The 19,665-nt window shown below is 33.1% G+C and overlaps 1 protein-coding gene across 1 annotated transcript; it reads left to right on the top strand.

Moving 5' to 3' along the window:
* The first annotated feature begins 3,613 nt into the window (after positions 1-3,613).
* On the top strand, positions 3,614-7,453 carry LOC146925085 (Pentatricopeptide repeat (PPR) superfamily protein). Its single transcript, XM_085710063.1, has one exon. It carries the CDS (start codon positions 3,779-3,781, stop codon positions 6,053-6,055), a length of 2,277 nt encoding a protein of 758 aa, XP_085566189.1. The 5' UTR covers positions 3,614-3,778; the 3' UTR covers positions 6,056-7,453.
* The last annotated feature ends 12,212 nt before the right edge of the window (positions 7,454-19,665 follow it).

The following is a 19,665-nucleotide window of genomic DNA, read 5'->3' as shown; positions in this document are numbered from 1 at the left end:
CCAACCCTTAGTTGCACACCCTTGTGTTTTCCTTTTTGTTTGTTGTTTGTTTTATTTTCTTAGTCCTTGCTTCTGAAACCATCTTGTCTTATTTCTCTTGCTTCTGAATGCTTACTGATTCTGACTGTTTAGCTGCTTCTGACAATTGAATATACATGTTCATATATTTTGTTCTGATTTATTTAGTTCATTGCTTAGTATACTCTCTCATGTTTGAGTTTTTCTCATATCTTCTTGTTTTTTATGCTTATATATATTTCAATTTTTTTTTTGATAATGACAAAAGGGGGAGTATATGTGACAAGTATTTAAAGGCTCTGAGCCCCATTAATGGCATTTGAAACTTTTTGAAAAACTTCTATCATTTTTACCTTATTGGTATAAGCTTTGAAAACGAACGAAGGAGTATCAAAATTCAAGTAAAATTAATTGAACCACTCTTCTTATCTATAAGTTAATTCTTTCAATGATTCAATTTTGTTTTTAAGCTCTGATAATATTATTGTGCGAAAAATGAATTTAATTAACCTGGATAGAACTTAGGGGGAGCTTACAAACCTCACCTTAAAGACTATCAGACTCAGGGGGAGTTTGAGCTTACAAACCTCAGAACCCCAAAGTCAACTTGTTAATTAGATTAACAACAATTGATCAATTTTAAATACTTTTGTTTGTCATCATCAAAAAGGGGGAGATTGTTGGAACAAAATGTGTTTAACAATGAACCTTAAAGAGTTTTGATGATAACAGGGTATTAAAAATTGTAAATTGGACTAGCTAATATTTGTTCAAGTGTACAGGACCATAATTATAAAGTTACATCATCATTGGTTCTGAATGAGCAAATAAAGAGCAAAAGAAAATGAAGCTTAGATGATTCTGAAGGCAAAGCGCTCCTGAAGTCAAGCTGCTCCTGAAGAAATAGCGCTCCTGAAGTAAGCTGCTCCTGAAGAATAGTGCTTCTGAAGACAAGAGGTCCAGAAGCCACATCATCAGAAGCTGCGTCATCAGAAGCTGCAGAAGTCACATCATCAGAAGCCGCATCATCAGAAGCTGCCTCATCAGAAGCTATTTCACCAGAAGCTGAATCTCAACTGGATTTGCAAAAGATTCAAGAATTGAAGAATTATCAATGCAAAAGCGGTCTATTGGATTCGAAAACACAAACAAAGGATTAGTGGAGTTTTGCAACGGTCATTTCAAAGGTGTTTGAAGGCTTGTGCTTGCAATTTGGACGAAAGCGTTGACATTGTACTTTGTACGAATTGTACAACCACGTTCTCCACTACTCTGTTTTGTGTCCACGCTTCAAGACAAGAAAACAGCTCCAGAATACGGTCTCGCCTGCATATATGTTCCTTTGGATAAGGAATGGATTTCAAATTGGTTCTTCATAGGACAACAACCAAATCAGGCAAAAGATCAGTGGTGAAAGATCAAGCTTCAACTAACGACTCTTTGGTGTGCTGGCAATTTCACAACGTCTCTTTCACACCTCTATATAAAGGAGTGAAGACCTAGAGAATTGGTAATGCAAGAACGCTGAACGAAAGACTCACAAGATTTTCACAAGTACCAAACCTCTGCTGAAATTGTTCTGCATTCACTTAGAATTTCTGTGTCTCAAAGTCATATCTTAGAAATTCTTAAGTCCATTGAGTCTGTATCTGATTTGTATTGTGAGCACCTCTGATTGTATATCAAGTGTTCAAACTTAAACAATTTTCTGTGTAATTTTGTTTAGTTAGGAAGTCTCTTGCAATTGTGCTTGAGCAGGAAGTCTCTTGATTGTGTTCTTGAGCAAAGGAAGTCTCTTGCTTGTGTGCTTGAGCATTGGAAGTCTCTTGCTTGTGTGCTTGAGCATTTGTAATCAGATATTACTCATAGTGAAATCTCCTTGGAAGTGCAAGGGGGACTGGACTACTTCCGGATTGTGGAAGGAACCAGTATAATTGCTTTGTGTCGTTCTTCTTCTCTCTCTCTGTTTTATTCCGCTGCATTTAGATTCTGATTATCACTTCAGAAGCTGTCTCACCTAGCTTCTGATCAGTGTGTTCAGTTTTTAGGAGAAACGAAGAATTTTTCAAAACACAATTCAACCCCCCCTTCTTGTGTTTTTCTCACCTTCAATATCTATGATTAATCTATTATATTAGAAAATTGCTTTTTTGACTTCAATATATTCCTAATAATACATGAAAATTCCTAAAATATCTCCGACGGTAGTTAACTACCATTGAGGACCCGACAACACTTAACTACCGCTGAGCCCAACGGTAGTTAACTACCGTTCATAAGATACAACCTAAAAAAAATTGTGACATCATAGGAAAGAGAAACACATGGGTGAGTAAAAAAATTTCTTCAAATTTCTTCATCCTCGTGTAGTTGTTGTTGTGGGATGATTTCTTCATCTCATCATCTCTTTCTCTATTATTTTTTTAGGTTACAAGGCTAAAAAAAAGAAGGACAAAAGCAACAAAAAGAAGAAGAGTTAACGCCTTAAGAAAAGCGTTCCTAATTCATCCGATTGCAACATAGGAAGAAGGCCCTCTGGAGGGTGGGAGTGAATAGTCAGTTCTTCGTCATTCAAAGCTCCTAGTTTGGCCATAAAGTCCGCACACCATCTCTTTCTCTATTAGAAATTGGAATCATTGTTTTTTTATTTTATTGTTAAAAAACATAATCACAATTTTTGTTTGAAAGCCATCGAAAGAGGAACATTTGTTGAAGAGCAGAATCACAATTCCACCTGCCATGGAAGAATTAACAATTGGATTTTATTAGGATTGATTTATGTTCTTAAAATATTAATTTTTAATAGAAACGCATAACACCCAAAAAATCAATTCAGCATTTTTGGGGTTGAAATGCCACCGGAAGAAGAATGGTTCAGGTGTTGTTTCTAGGTTTTGTCGACAGTGGTAAAGGCAAAGATTGATTCAATTTATTTGTATTTTGTTTTATGTGATTGAAACTCATTCTTGTTCCGTAAAAAACTCTAGAGAGCAACAACAAGAAGTGTGAAGAAGAAAACCCACAAGAATGGAGAAAGTGAACTGCAGATACTTTTCTCTCTCATCAATATGAACAGTAGTTAACTACCGTTGAAAAGAGAACGGTAGTTAACTACCGTTGGAGGCAAAATGGTATTTTCAATGTGTTTTTAGGAAACTTCACATGTCAGAAAAGCAATTCCCAAACGGTAGTTAACTACCGTTGGAGGCAAACTGGTATTTTCAATGTGTTTTTAGGAAAATTCACATGTCAGAAGAGCAATTCTCATTATATTAAAGTTTATTATTTAATTGATTTTTTTAGTCTTTTATTGATGATAGGAAGTTCATTAAAATAAGTCATCCAATTTCCACTCAAAAGATTGGTGATTAGCAAAGTCAATGGATATTTAAATAGGGACATTCACACTCTTGTCCTAATATGGTGCATTTAGATGTTTTTAAATGTATATCCAATAACAAATGAGATGTTAAACAATTTTTTTCAGATTAACTAAAGATTAAGTTTGAGTTCGAGTATAATTTGAGAATACAATAATATTAAATCGGTGTTAAAATTTTTAAGAAGAATTTTGTCATCCATTATTAGAGTCGTCTCAAATGATGAGTCAGATTAGTTCATGGACTTGCTAGTAGATGAGACCCGACTTAAATAGAAAAAGGATGTTCTTTAGTCCTTGTATACAAGGAGTAATTCAAAAAAACAAAATGCACCATGTTAATTGTTATCCCAAGATGAGTGTGAGTGAATATAGAGAACGATGATGCGAATATCTATGCTGAAACTCGACCATGGCGAACTCATCTCTCTCGCGAAGCGTATCACAACTCTTCAATCCCTCCTCCCATTCCACGCCGTCACAGTCACCACCGGAAACTCCACCAACCCCTTCATCGCCGCCAAACTCATCTCTCTCTACGACACTCTCAACCACCCATCTTCATCTTCCACACTCTTCCATTCCCTTCCTTTCAAAGACACTTTCCTATGGAACTCTTTCCTCAAAACCCTTTTCTCTCGTTCCCTTTATCCTCAGTTTCTCTCTTTTTACTCCCTCATGCGCTCTGAAAACGTTTTGCCGAACCATTTCACTTTTCCTATGGTTGCTTCTTCTTATGCCCATTTTATGATGATTCGTTCTGGGATGAATCTTCATGCATTGGCGTGTAAAGTTGGGTTTTTTCCTGAAAATTCAGCTGTTGGGTCGTCTTTTGTGTCGTTGTATTCTAGATGTAGTGAAATGAATGATGCAGTTAAGGTGTTTGATGAAATTCCTGTTAGAGATGTTGTTGCTTGGACTGCACTTGTTATTGGGTATGTGCAGAATGGGGAGAGTGAGATGGGTTTGGAGTGTATTAGTGAGATGTATCGGGTTGGTGATCACAGTCAGAAGCCTAATGCAAGAACATTGGAAGGTGGGTTTCTTGCTTGTGGGAATTTGGGTGATTTGGTTAGTGGAAGGTGTTTGCATGGTTTGGTTGTGAAAAATGGGATTGGATGTTTGCTTGATATACAGTCTTCCGTTTTGTCTATGTATTGTAAATGTGGGGTGCCCCGAGAAGCTTATCAATCCTTTTCTGAAGTGATCAACAAAGATCTTTTGTCTTGGACATCTATGATTGGTGTTTATGCTAGGTTTGGGATGATGAGTGATTGTGTGAGGTTCTTTTGGGAAATGTTGAAAAATCAAGTGTGTCCGGATGGAATGGTTATTGGTTGTATTCTTTCTGGTTTTGGTAATTCCTTGGATGTATATGGAGGGAAAGCTTTTCATGGATTAATCATCAGAAGACATTATGTTCTTGATGAGATGGTTGATAATTCGTTGTTGTTTATGTACTGCAAATTTGGAATGTTATGTTTTGCTGAGAGGCTTTTCCAACGGTGTCAAGAGAGCATAGAGTGCTGGAATTTTATGGTTGTTGGCTATAATAGAATAGGCAAGAACGTAAAATGTATTGAGCTCTTTCGGGAGATGCAATATTTAGGTATTCATTCTGAATCAGTCAGCGTAGTTTCAGCAATTGCTTCGTGTGGCCAGTTACGAGAAATCAACTTGGGAAGGTCAATTCATTGCAATGTGATAAAAGGTTTTGAGGATAAGACTATATCGGTAACTAATTCACTCATAGATATGTATGGAAAATGTGATAAGATGACTGTTTCTTGGAGAATATTTAATAGGTCGGAGAGGGATGTTATCTTGTGGAACACTCTGATTTCAGCACATATTCATGTCAAGCATTATGAAGAGGCTATAAGTTTATTTGATAAAATGATTATGGAAGACCAGAATCCCAACACAGCCACATTGGTGGTAGTGCTTTCAGCTTGTTCTCAGCTTGCATTTCTAGAGAAAGGAGAAAGAGTTCACCGCTACATAAACGAAAAAGGTTTCAAGCTTAATTTACCTCTTGGAACAGCTTTGGTTGATATGTATGCCAAGTGTGGGCAACTAGAAAAATCAAGAGAGGTATTTGACTCAATGATGGAGAAGGATGTAATTTGCTGGAATGCAATGATCTCGGGCTATGGAATGAACGGATATGCAGAATCTGCGATAGAGATATTCAATCTTATGGAAGAATCAAATGTTAAGCCAAATGAAATTACTTTCCTTTCTCTTCTCTCAGCGTGTGCCCATGCGGGACTTGTTGAAGAAGGAAAAAATGTGTTCGCTAAAATGCAGAGTTATTCTGTGAAACCCAATTTAAAGCACTACACTTGTATGGTAGATCTTTTGGGAAGGTCGTGTAATCTAGAAGAAGCAGAAGAATTGGTCTTATCCATGCCCATTCCTCCTGATGGTGGCGTGTGGGGAGCGCTGTTAAGTGCTTGTAAAACTCACAATCAAATTGAAATGGGAATAAGAATTGGCAAGAATGCTATTGACTCTGAACCGGAAAATGATGGATACTATATCATGGTAGCCAATATGTATAGCTCTATTGGGAGATGGGATGAAGCAGAAAATGTGAGAAGGACAATGAAAGATAGGTGTTTGATGGGGAAAAAAGCTGGTTGGAGTATGGTCTGAGCTAAAACTTCCTTACGGTCAAACCTGATCTTTGGAAGGGACATAGGAAACTCCTGGAGTTTCCCGAGTGTCAATAAGCTTGATTTCGTAAGTTTGGTCCTTTCGTAAGCCAGTTAATTAGCTCATTACATTGAACATCTGGGCTAAGGAAGCTGACACGCTACAAGCATGTAAACCTGTTTGCATCATAGCTTCCATGGGCATTAGATGCCCCTGTGTTGGATGCATATATAATTGAGTTAGCGACCAGATGGCTTTAAAAATCATTTGGGATTTTGAACTTGAAAAAAGCTGGAGGGATGAGGATATTATCTTCGTCAAGATTCTTTATGCCTAGCTTACAGCTGTAGATTGAGTTTATGCATATTATGAGAATTTTGCAGGCTCATACTGTGCGTGCTCACTGTCACTGGTATTATTATTGGGTTTGCTTCATGAGCAAGTGGAACCGCAATTTTTTTATTGTGGATTATCATTTTTTATCATCGCTAGTTGTTGCTTCTTGGGGCACGCATTTCATACAATCAACAACATTGAATTAAGAATCAAGGAAGTAAGGAACAAACATTTTTTATTAAACCAACTACAGGTTGCAGTGGGAAGCAATGATCGATTTCTTCTTGAAATTCTTGAGACATTTATTCTTGTACTTCAAATACTACTACATCAGACACTAATACACCACATATTTGCTTGCAAACATATGGACAAAACACCCTGATAAAAATAAACTACTTTTTTTATTTGAAAGGGCTTCAAATGCTGCTTAAAACTTCTCTAGTGTTAGCAATACACATGAAGAAGAATTGCTTTTATTGGAGGAGACCTGCACCTCACTGCAAAAACCAAGGATTAATCATGAATGGTTTATCTTGTCAAATATAAACACAAGTAGTTTATACATTCAAGCTCAAGGTCTATTATGAGTTAAGATGATACCTTAACAGTTGGAAGGTGTTTGCAGACCACATTGACCGGGCAAGGCCAAAGCTTTTTTGGCATTGATTCCATAATAAGTGAGGGCAGACTTGTAACCGCAGAGGCAAGGAAGATTGGCACGGCGCAAAACACCACAGCAAGCCTGGTCTGCCCTTGGCGGGTTTCTACCGGTAACGAACTTACTACACGATTGTTTTAGGTCATTTGGGTCTATGTTGCATATTTGAACAGCTAAAGAGCCGGCCAACATGGCAAAGAGCAGTGCTCCTATCATCCACTGCGCCAAAGCTTTTCCCTGAGAACGTGCCATACTCTCCTAATTTATTAACCAGATGCTTAGCTAACTGGGTCTAGTTTACTATATGTTTTGATGTGTTGCCTCTAAGAGTTTATTTATAGTGGTGTGTTAAGGATGTTATTGGAATAATTAATTTTAATTTTAGTACTGTCATTTGGTAATAGTTGTGTCATGTGAGTACAGTCGGTGTGTGTTCACGAGATAGATTAACATTAGAATAGTGATAGTATTCATAACAAAACAAACTAAAAAGTCGACTATTATTTGGTGGAAAAACAAAAAAGTGGTTCAGCGTGACAGAAGGACCCCTTGTATTTGTTTCTAATGTCTCTATTGATACAATAAAAGTTACCACATTTTTCCTTGTGAGTGTTTCAGTTTGATAGGAGTAGCACTCGTGCGACATAGAATTGGTGACATTGGTCAACCACAATATCACAAGTGGCTTTTTCTCTCTCTTTTTAACAAGGATTGTGACATTGTGTTTGACCAATATCACCAATTCTATGTTACTCAAGTACTATCCGTTTGATAGTGATGCCAAATGATGAATCTAGTGGTTCATTATTGAGCTCAGTGGGTTAGGTTAGCATTCACTCAACCTTTTAGTTTTTTCTTTGCCAAAAGAAGTGGAAGAATTAACATGAAGCCAACCGAAATGGTTTCAATTGTCAAAGTAGCCACGTGAATGTACAGTGATTTAAGGAAGATGGAAAGGAAATTCCTTTGGGTCCCACATAAAAACCCTTCTTTTAAAATGAGAACTAGACAATGGGGATAGGTTGATTTGAGTAAAATGACATTAATATCCTTGCTTTATATTGTTTGTCTACTTAAATTCTTTCTGAATAAACTTGTTAAGGTTACTTTAGTCATTTTGAAATATAAGCTTTCTCACTTTCCACTAAATCAAAGAAAGATATTTATTTATTTATTTTTTATCTTTCTTTCATTCTCTTTTTATCCAACCAAACAATTACAAAATTATATAATTTTCTCTACTTTCTGTTCCCTTCTACCTTACTTTCCTTCCACTTTTTTTTTCTTCAACAAAACAGAGTGTAAGTGCCAAATCATATCATATTATTATGTAAAATAAATAGAAGTTGATAATGAAACATTTGTGGGCTATGATGAATTTGCACCGAGTCCAAATAATACCCCTTCTATCCAATTGTGAGTGAGTGTCACATTTTGTTATTTCATACGAATTAAATAGAAGCTAAACAAACTTACTACTACTCTATAACTTTTTTTATGGGGCTATATTAATTCTATCAAGTACTAATATTTTGATCATTATATAATTGAATGGTGTTACCTTAAATAAATTTATTCGAAACAAGCTTGGGACTTGATGTGATGACAATCCATTTAGATTTTAGTGCATGGGTTGAATTTTACTTTACTTTAACCACAAATAATCAATAATCAATATAAAGTAAGGTTTATTATGTCATGTGTCACTTCCACATTCATTCTCAATATTTCTATTATTTTTTCTATTTTTAAAAACCAATATTTTATTTAACATAAATATCTCAACAACATTTTGATCTTATCCACTCAATATTTTCTTTAATTTTTTTTTGAATTTCTAATATTTTATGTAGCAGAAATATCTCAACAAACTACACATAATACTTTCAACGAAGTTTACATGTATGATCTTATTTTACGATTAAAAGACTTCAATTTGTTTATTTGTTTTTAGGAAAAGAAACTTCAATTAGTTATTACTAATTTTTTAGCACTGTATCATTCAATTAGTTTTTATGTTTGAGGAAAAAAGGGTTCGATTAGTTTTTATTTTTGATAAAAAAAAGATTTGATTAGTTATTATGTTATCTTTTAGCAGCATATTCTAATGCAAATGTTAATTATAAATAAATAAATTTTTGTTAATCACATATTTACATATTTTGAGCACAAGCAGAAACGTCAAACCTTCTTTTCATCTAACAATTTTCCTTTTTCAGGTTTGCCAAACACCAATTTTATTCCCTTTCAATTGATTTTTTTCTCTCATACACATGGGCCACAAAACAAACCCATGACCACATGTTTAAAGGGATCCAAAACTCTTACCACTTGGATTAATTCATTATTGATTTTGTTACACTTTTTATTCTTGCATTGGACATTCATCTCATCATTTATAAATATTTTTAAGATATTATTATAATTGTAAATTTAAATAAATTCAATCTAATATACTTACATGTGTATTCGTGCACACAAATTTATAAAACTTACTATTTAATATCTAACCCGGGCAACGCTGAGTCTCTAAACTAGTTTTTTGATAAATAAAGGTTTTGGTGAGTTGGATTTTCAAGGTTAGAAAAAGACTTAAGATTCATATAACACTTATATAGGTATTGGCATATCTATTCACCAACAAAATATTCACACCGAAATCAAAATTCATATTAACGTACTTGTAGGATATGGCTTAACTATTACTACTGATTAGATCAACCGTAACCACAAATTGTTGCTGTGTTTCACATGTACTGTTTTGTGGTATGTTCCAGCAATATGAATGAAATTAAATAATTTATGGTAGTTTTGGAAAGTTTAGATTTGAGGATGGACCAAATTTTCCGCTCAAAGTATTTGGTAAGAATTCTGCTCTTTACCCAACAGTACCTAATTTTCCCCTCAAAGTATTTGGTAAGAATTCTGCACTTTACCCAACAGTTTTTTGTTCATTTCCAACTGAAAAGACTAAAATGCCCCTACATGAGTTAAAACACACGGTGTAAGTTAACTCACGTCAGTGTAAATTTCAAAAAAATTCAACGTAAGTTAACTCACGTTTATTAATATCCAAGTTTTTTTTTTTTGAATTTATTTAATACGCAATTTTAATAAAATCATAAAATAAATGCTAATATAAATAAAAAGAAAGGAAGAAAGGAACATAAATAATACGCAATATTATTTAGATGACAAAATCATAAAATAAATGTTAATATAAATAAATAAAAAGGAACATAAATAATACATATAAAACCTCATTTTATTAATAATTGATACATTTACATAAATTGATATAGTTTATTCGAAACTACTAAATCTGCTTCTTTGAGGTAAAAAGAAACCAACCTTGGGGTAACAGAGGATCAAGGTTGGGGCAAAAAGACATCAACCCTTTGGGTAAATCTAAATCTGGTTCTTTCCCAAGAAAGAGTCTTTTTACCCACGGTAAAAAGTTTTTGAGGTAAAAAGAAGCAAATTTACTTTTACCCTAATGGTATGTTTGGTTCAAAGGAAAGAAAGTGATGAGGAAAGAAAGGTTAAGGAAAGAAACACTTTCCATTGTTTGGAAACCCTCCAAAAAGGTGGTGGAAAGAAAGAATCTGGTGGGACCCACACAAAAAATCCTTCCACGCCAATATGTGCAGAAAGGCTTAGGAAACTCAACGTTTTACTTGAAAAGTCCAAAACACCCCTATCATTATTGTTTTTTTATTTATGTTACTATTGTTTCTTTTTTTGAACAAATATTATTATTCCTGGGTTGTTTCTCTCCATTTATTTATCCAGGTCGTTTCATTCTTTTTCCACGAAACTATAGACACATTAATCATATATATATATATATATATATATATATATATATATATATATATATATATATAAGGGTGTTTATGTCAATTACTAAAAATAGATCATTCTTTCCTCAAACTTTCTAATCCACTTTCTCTTAAACCAAACAACTAAAACAATCCTCTCACTTTCCACTCCCTTTCTTTCCTTATACAATCTTTCCTTTCACTATCTTTCCTCACACTTTCTTTTTGCAACCAAACAGACCCTAAAGGTTGACCTCTTTGTGCCCCAAGTCGGTTGGCCTATTTTTTGCCCTCCCATGACCCTTTTTTACCCCTCGATTGGCCTCTTTTTACCCCCAAAAAAGCTAAAAAAAACAAAGACTATAAAGGTGAGAGAGTGAGGAGGAGGAGGAGAGAAGGTATGGTGTGAGAAAATGGTGAGTTTTGGAGGGGTATTTATAAGGAGGAATGGGTAACATAGGTTTTATATACACTAAATGCAGTCAAAAAAGTTAAAAAAAACGCGTAAAAATGGATTAAAATCAAGGTTGAATAACTGACCACCGTCCAAAAAATGTGTTCTTGGTGCATAAACAATCGGCCACAGTAGCGTGAGTTAACTCACGCTAGGTTGGCCGATTTTTCATGCATTTTAATGCATTGTAAATGGATTTTACACTTTTTTTTTTAACTTGTTTCACGTTTTTGACCTCATTAAGTATCATGTTACATTTCAAAAAAAAAAGTGTTATGTTACCTTAAACCACCTATAAATACCCTCCTCCTCTTCGCTATTTCTCGAATAAAAATTGCGTATTAAATAAATTTGAATAAAGTTGTGTATTAAATACATTCGAATAAAAGTTACATTACATACATAAAGTTCCTAAATATGTCCTATTATTACATGACATTCAGGTAGAGATATGTCATACAACAATTGTCTTACCTCTAAATTTGGGGTAAATTCAAACTTGCTAAAGAAAAGCTCTCAAGCATTCACCCGGAAGTTTTATTGTTCCATTCAAAACAACATGTGTTATGCAGAATCAACTATATATGTTATCACATCGAATTCCCTCATATAAGACGAGTCATCACATAAAGAATGAGGTCCATTCTGTGACACTCATCTTATATGAAGGAATTCGATATCATAACTTATATAGCTGATTCTGCATAATATATGTTGTTTTGAAAGGAACAATAAAACTTTCGGGTGAATGCTTGGAAGGTGCATTCCCTACCTAATCACGATCTTCTGGCGGAATCAAACTCTTGAGAATATCTTCAGTTGATCTCAGCAACGTTACACACAGATCGATCCACGATAACATGATGTGCTCCCAAAACATGCTTGTCACATCGTCGTTCGTTAATTTCATCCAACTGAATGATATTCTCCCATCGTCGAACGTTGGATGTTTATACCAACGTTTTCCTCCTTCCTTGTGTCTCTGGTGTTGACTCCTTGATTGAATTCATTCAGTTGATCCTTGAGGCCTCTTAACGTGACACCAAGGTACCGAACCTTCAACCTCTGAGGTTCTCCACCGTTGAATTGTGCTTGAACGTCGATCATATCGGCCATTGCTTCAAATCTACACAATAAGAAATTAAAAACAATCAATGAAAAACTCATTCAAACATTTCATCAAACACCTGGAGTGCAAATTATACATAAACCCTAAAACTCATGACTAAAACGTAAAGATGCAAACATCTAAACAATTAAGCAATATAAGTGATTTACATGTAACATTGTATCATTTCTTGCCCAAAAAATCAAAATTTAAACTAAACGCTAAAACTAAAAAAATCTAATCTAAGTGAGAAAAATCTAACATAAACATGCAATTTAAGCAATATAAGTCATTTACATGTAACATTGTATCATTTATTGACAAAAAAAATCAAAATTTAAACAAAACACTAAAACTAAAAAATTCTAATTTAAGTGAAAAAATCTATCATACCATCATAATTTAAGTGAAAACTTACATGTTCTTGTTATTGGAGTGTTGTTTGATTTGAAGTTGAAAGAATTTCGGATTTGGGTAATTTGAGAGAGATTTGAGATTGGAAATGAGGAAATGAGGTTCTGTCTGACCTTAAAAGAGCACCCAGAAAACACAACTAATGTGAGTTAACTCACGCTACATGAGTTAACTCAGGCAGGGGCAATATGATCTTTTCAGTTAGGAGCGATCTGTTGGGTAAAGAATTCATTTGGTAAAGCTTTGCCAAATTATATTTCAGAAGTCATACCGTAGTTTTTGTTTTTGCTTCCTTTTACAAGTGAATTATATAGAAACATTTATGGCGTATCTATTTTTAAATTCTGTCAATACATTTATACATCATATGTTGCAACCATTAGAATTGGTATAAATTGGAGCAATGCTATATATCAAGAAAAAATTTATCAAGAAAAATTCAAGATCACCCTTAGATTTTATCAAGAAATTGTCCTGAAATTAATGTTAATCAATAAAATCTCAGCCTGGCCGGAAATCATGGGGTGGTGGGTGTTATGTATTTTTTTTTTTATGAAAGGTTAATAAATAAGACTGAAATCTAAGGGTGATTATTCTGTCATGTCATTCTTGAATCTTTCTTGATAAAATCATTCTTGATATCTAGCATTTTCTATTTTTTTATTTTATTAATCTAACCAGTTGAATCTCAAAACCTCTTGCAACCTTCCCGATATTATTAGCTCAAATTTGGAACGTTTTTCATTCAGTATTTCAATCCACCCATACAACAATGTCAAAGTTTTTTTATGAGTTATTACTGTGAGTTTAGTTCTTATTCAGTAGAGAGATCCAAACAAATTCCACATATATTAAACAAAACTTTGTTTGGTCCAATATGTTTGTTGTGATTCAATGGTCAAAATTTGTAATTAGACGCTTTACTGTTATTTGTCATCACAAATTTCCCCACTGGCGCACTCCCAACATAATTTCAGATGCAGACATTCAAAAATGTAAATTTAGTACTATATGAAGTGAAAGTGCATTTCCAGGTAAAATATACTATCTAAACATACACTTCCAAAAATATATGTAATTTTTTAAAAATTTAGGGTGGAGAAAGTATCATGCTTTATGAGTTAAGATTTGAGACTGGTAGTTGACCCTTTTTAGGGGCAAATGGTAGCTGACACCGTTTGGGTCAAAAAATTGTAGTAGACTTACATGGATGAACATTTTTGTGAATCGAGACGTAACTTCTGATCGACTTATTTCATAGGTTGAGCGATCCACAAAACGTATAGAGCAAATCTTGGAGTTTAATACAAGTCTTCTTGGTAAACTCATCCCAAAGAAAACAAGTAGAAAAACTCATACGTCCACAACCTATTTTTTAGATTAATTTCTTTTACACATACATTCAATTATATAATACCTATAATAGCATTTTCTTATGTTTATTTTTAGGTTTAATTGAATATTTGGCCCTCATGTATCGCGATTGTGTGATTTTAACCTATATTGTTTTTGAACGATCTTGAACCCTAAAAAATTTCCACTTTTGAAAGTTTTGCAGTCACATACTTTACTCTAATCCATTTCCGTACGGCATGCCAGTATCTTTAGAAGCAAGAAAAATTGTCACGACGAATGAAAACACAACAAATTTGATATGGGGATGGCGAAATTTGATATGGGGATGGCGGGTTTTCACCAATAGTTGTTGCACAACATTAAGTTTAGTTGACTTGAGTCCAACAATGTTTTGCCACTAGAGTGTCCCATACTCACCTTAGTTTTTTCTGTGGCCAAGGAAGCTCTCCATAGTTGGATTTTTGTTATAACATATCATGTTGTTATAAGGTCATGGACATATATTTGATTTGATTTCCAACCCCCCAAATGCTCATTTAATATGAAGCATGGAATGGATACAGACACAGACACCGAACACGACATGGATACCGTTAATAATTTAAGAAAATTATATAATTCAGTGTAGTTATATGTGTTGGTGTCGTGTCGATGTCGGACACGACACATATCCGACACCAGGACACGGCTTATTCGAAGAGTGTCCATGCTTCATATCATGTACAATCTATCTTGGTATATGTTGCAATAAGGACAAATAAATAAATACTTCAAGTGTTACCTTCAATTTGAATATTTGAAATTGGATTTATAAGTAACTAACAATTAACCAGAACCACCAGACCCCCCTTATCATCTCCAGGGTTATCATTGTTACCTAAACAAAGCCACCACCGATGATTCAACTCTTCTGCCGCATTCATCATCCTTAGACGGTAAGTATCCTCTATTAAACTTTGTTACACATCACAATTTATCTCCAAATCATATGCATTTCACTCTAAATATTTCTTCTTACACTGAACCTACTTCTTATGAGGATGCTATGACTAATGAGAATTGAAAAGAGGCAGCACAATCTAGAGTTATGTGCTCTCATGAAAACTGACACATGGCCAGTTGTTCCTCGTCCTGCACACAAAAAAGCCATACGGTGTAAGTGGGTTTTCAAATTAAAATTCCATGCCGATGGTTCAATAGAGAGACACAAGGTTAGGCTTGTCGCAAAGGGTTTCACACAAACGGAGGGCGCAGATTATCTAAAAAATTTTAGCCCAGTTGTCAAGATAACAACAATCGTAGCTCTCTTGTCTATCGTTTCCTCTTAAGACTGGCACATTCATCAATTAGCTGTAAATACATCTTTTCTTCATGGAGATTTGAAAGAAGAACTATATATAAAACCTTGTTCTTCTCAATGTCAATCTAGTTTGCAAGCTACAAAATAATCTCCATATAGGTTAAATTAGGCTAGTAGGCAATGAAATGCCAAACTTGCTGAAATTTAAATTGGAATTCATTCCACTTTGAGATGGCGGTGTTAAAGTTTAGTATTTGTATCTCTTTATTTTATTTTTGTTAAAGTTTAATATTTGTCACGACTAGTTTGGAATTATTTTTTGTCGTTGAGCGGCGAAAAAATTATAAGTGACCAAATTTAATCTTCACTCACAAAGTTAAGAAGAATGAAACTCTGAATTTTTTTATTCCTTCTAAAAGACAAATTATAATAAAAAATTGTAAAATAAAATAAAGTTGGAGATGAACATATATTATTAGAGGAACCCAGATAGTGTAATAAACTCACAAATAAATGGTAAATGTGTCTTTAGAATATCGTTTAAAAAATTAAAATAAGTAATTTTTACATTTATAATATATAAATGTGTATTTATAACTTGATAAGTATTTAATTTCTCCTTTTAAGGTTTTTTAAATAGTACTCCATTAAGACACCATAGGGGAAACCAATTATTATTGAAAGAAAAAGAATCGTCAACCAAGATGTGTTAGAAACAAGAAAAAGAAACGACAACCAAGATGATATAAGTATGGAAGATGCTAACTAGTGAAGCTTGTATTGAAAAAGTGAAGTGTTATTTAACTTTCGGAAAATGTTAACCAGTGCCCCAAGGGCACTAGTTAAGGCCTTTAAATGGTAACTTATCATAAAAATATGTGTAATCAATACATCACAAATCAAAATATTTGACTTTTTTATAAATAATTTCTTCTTTTGGAATCCTTAAAGAGTGTCTGGGGGAACTCGTTAACAAGACCCATTTTTTTAAAAACTAAATACCTATCTCTAGCACTCCTTATGGGGGCAAGTAAAGACGGTTAATTAATAATTTCACTTTAACTTCTTCAAAAAAAGAACTTTTTATAAGTTAAAAGCTTGTTGTTTTCAATGAATTTTTCTGTTTTTATCTTTCTTAACTAAAGTCCCAATAACACTAGTTAGCATGACATAATATAATTTAATGTAATCATATGTGTCAGTGTATTATCGGACACGATATATATCTGTTGAGTATCTATGCTCCATATAATAGGAAATTTTGACCTCTCAATAAAAAATAGGGTTAAATATGTTTTTGGTCCCTATAAATATGTCAACTTTTCGTTTTAGTCCCTCTAAAATTTTCCTTCAACTTTTAGTCCCTATAAAATTTTCAATCTTCACTTTTGGTCCCTCTTTTAAAGTAAACACATATGTAGAATTCATATTATTTAATAAAATTTTCCAGAAAAATTCAAAATATTATAAGAATCACTCCAAAAAAAATTCAGAATTTTTTAAGAAAACATGAATTTAATATGAATTTTTATATTTTTTACGGTTAAAAATTCATATTTAATTATTGTTTTGTTAAAAAATTCTAATTTTTGTTATGATTTTTTTTTAGAATATTTTACACATTTCTGCACAATTTCATTAAAAAATACAAAAATTAAATTAAAAATAGGGACCAAAAGTAGTGATTGAAAATTTTATAGGGACTAAAAGTTGAAGAAAATTTTAGAGGGACTAAAACGAAAAGTTGACATATTTATAGGGACCAAAAACATATTTAACCCTAAAAAATATTATAAGAGGAAATTGGATCATATAGAATCGGACAACCCTCATTGGCTTTAATGAGCATTTACATGTGATTATATTATACGTAAATCAAGAGTCAATGGAAGTTGCATTAGACGTGCCAAAACACCATTCCATCCAAAACAATTAATGTTAAAAAAAATGTTAGTAACATACGTTTTTATGGTTAGCGAAATTGTAAACTTGGTTATTAACACAACGCAAATTGTGTGTTACAATTTTTTTTCACTATATTAAAATAATGTTTTATTTTAAAAAAATTGACAGAAAAAGGTAAAAATTGACGAAATTGTAAACATCCAAGTGTCCCATGGCCATTGTTGACAACTATGTGTTCAAATTGCATTTTTGTTAAGAAAAACTATGTATTAGAGGCCATGCTCCATTTCATTTTGGACTCAAGTTAGTTAAACAAATTGACTGGTTTTGAAAAATTAGATTTATTGTTTCATTTTTTTTCCCATTATTTCATATAGTTTTTACTAATTCTAAAAGAAAACATGTAATCACACTACCAAAAAAAAACATGTAATCCAAATTGTTAAACGTTTTCGTTTTAGTAGAGATTAATCATAATCATTTTAGTAAATTAAGTTAAATCAATTTTTTATTATTAATAACTTTTTTTATCAATCATTAAACTTGGGTCGAAAAATCAATAAATCCATGTAGTATTATATGAAGACCCTGTTATTTTTGATATAATAAGGTCTAATTAAGGAGGTAGTAGCTAGTGTGCTTGTGGGAGAAGGGTTTCCCTTACAATGTAGTATTATATGTAGACCTTAAATATATATATATATATATATATATATATATATATATATATATATATATATATATATATATGTATATATGCAGAAGGGTTTACAGGTTCATAATACCTGTTCTAAGGGTAGGATACCAGGTTGATTTGAGGTCTTTATAGGTTCGTTTCTTTTCCTGCGCTTTTTGTTTTACTCTTGGTTTGTTACATTTTTATTTTTATTTTCTTGTTATTTGCCTTGCTTGAGAAGGTTTTAGTCCATGTCTCCCTTCTCTTTGTGTTCTTATTTCTTTTGTGATAAAAATAAACGATATGCATTCATTCAAATTGATAGAGTGCATCGATGCAATATAAATCAAAGTCGCTAAAAACAAAAAGGATGAATTTGTGAACAAATTCACAACATCTATGCTAATAGCATAAAACGACAGAGTACGTATGACTACAAATATAACTATATTCAAGTCTCCAAAATACTCGTATCTTTTTATCTATATATTTCTAGGGTAAAAATTGTTTCATAGGTAAAAATTGACGAAATTGTAAAATTAATAGGTAAAAATGATTTTTCTTAATAAATGGTTGTTTCATTGTTTACTCAATACCACACTTTACCATCAATAACATATGAGATTGAAAAATGGAAAGTAAGTAAATGTGATCCATAAAATACTGTTTTACTCATACAATATTAACATGTGATCGCCCCAAGAATATCAACACATCTTCGTGAACAAATGGCGTGAATTTCATTCTTCACGTAAAGAAAATGTGTTATATGTGAATTTCATTCCTCATAAAATTCTTAGTAATAGACGTGAAACTACTTGAAAAAATGTGCAGAAACTACCTCCTACCTAATAATAGCATTGATCATGTGGCTATTAATAGGATGCAAAACATTTCATTCTTCACGTACACCAAAAAATCATAACTCGCCATATGTCTTTACTTAGGGCCATCCTTGTGAAACCGGAGACTCGGCTCTCATAGTAAAAATAGGCCCTTAATAAATAAAACCACAATTTTTTTAAAAGATTAATCTTCTATTTAAATTGAAAACAACACCCGTATAATGATTATTAGCCACCAAAATCAAAATTAGCAATTATTTTTACTAAAGACGTGTTTTTTAACTTAGAAAGAGAAACATGAATCATGATTTTTTACTTAGAAAATGAAACATGAAACATGTTTATTTTTCTTTTATGAGTGGGGGGTGGGTATATTGAACAATAATTTTTTTCTTGAGGCCCATCACTTTAGGAGGCCCAGCTCGGTTGAGCTCTTTGCACTCCCCAAAGAACGGCCCTGTCTTTACTATTTTTCACGCTCACTCTCATCTCATGCCCACAGTCACAAGAGTTACTATTGTTAATGACTATGATCATTTGGTCATGGCCTTACAATGGACACCTGCAAAATGCAGGGTTTCCAATTGCACAAAAAACCCACCAAGTTGTTTGATTGTTTATGGTATTTGGCCGTCGAACACTAAAGATATTGCTCTGTTCAACTACAACGTTCGTTTTCAACCAAATGTGATATGTTCTTACTCCCACCTTTTTGAACGAACACTATAACCTTT

The sequence above is a fragment of the Medicago sativa genome, chromosome 5, assembly GCF_051527215.1.
Source record: "Medicago sativa cultivar Bolivia chromosome 5, Bolivia_mono, whole genome shotgun sequence".
NCBI classification, from domain to species: domain Eukaryota; kingdom Viridiplantae; phylum Streptophyta; class Magnoliopsida; order Fabales; family Fabaceae; genus Medicago; species Medicago sativa.
Note: the sequence above shows the minus strand (reverse complement) of the source record. Positions and strands in the feature narration are given on the sequence as shown.

Coding starts and splice junctions, on each gene's coding strand:
- LOC146925085 (XM_085710063.1), top strand. CDS start 3,779: ATGATGCGAATATCTATGCTGAAACTCGACCATGGCGAACTCATCTCT.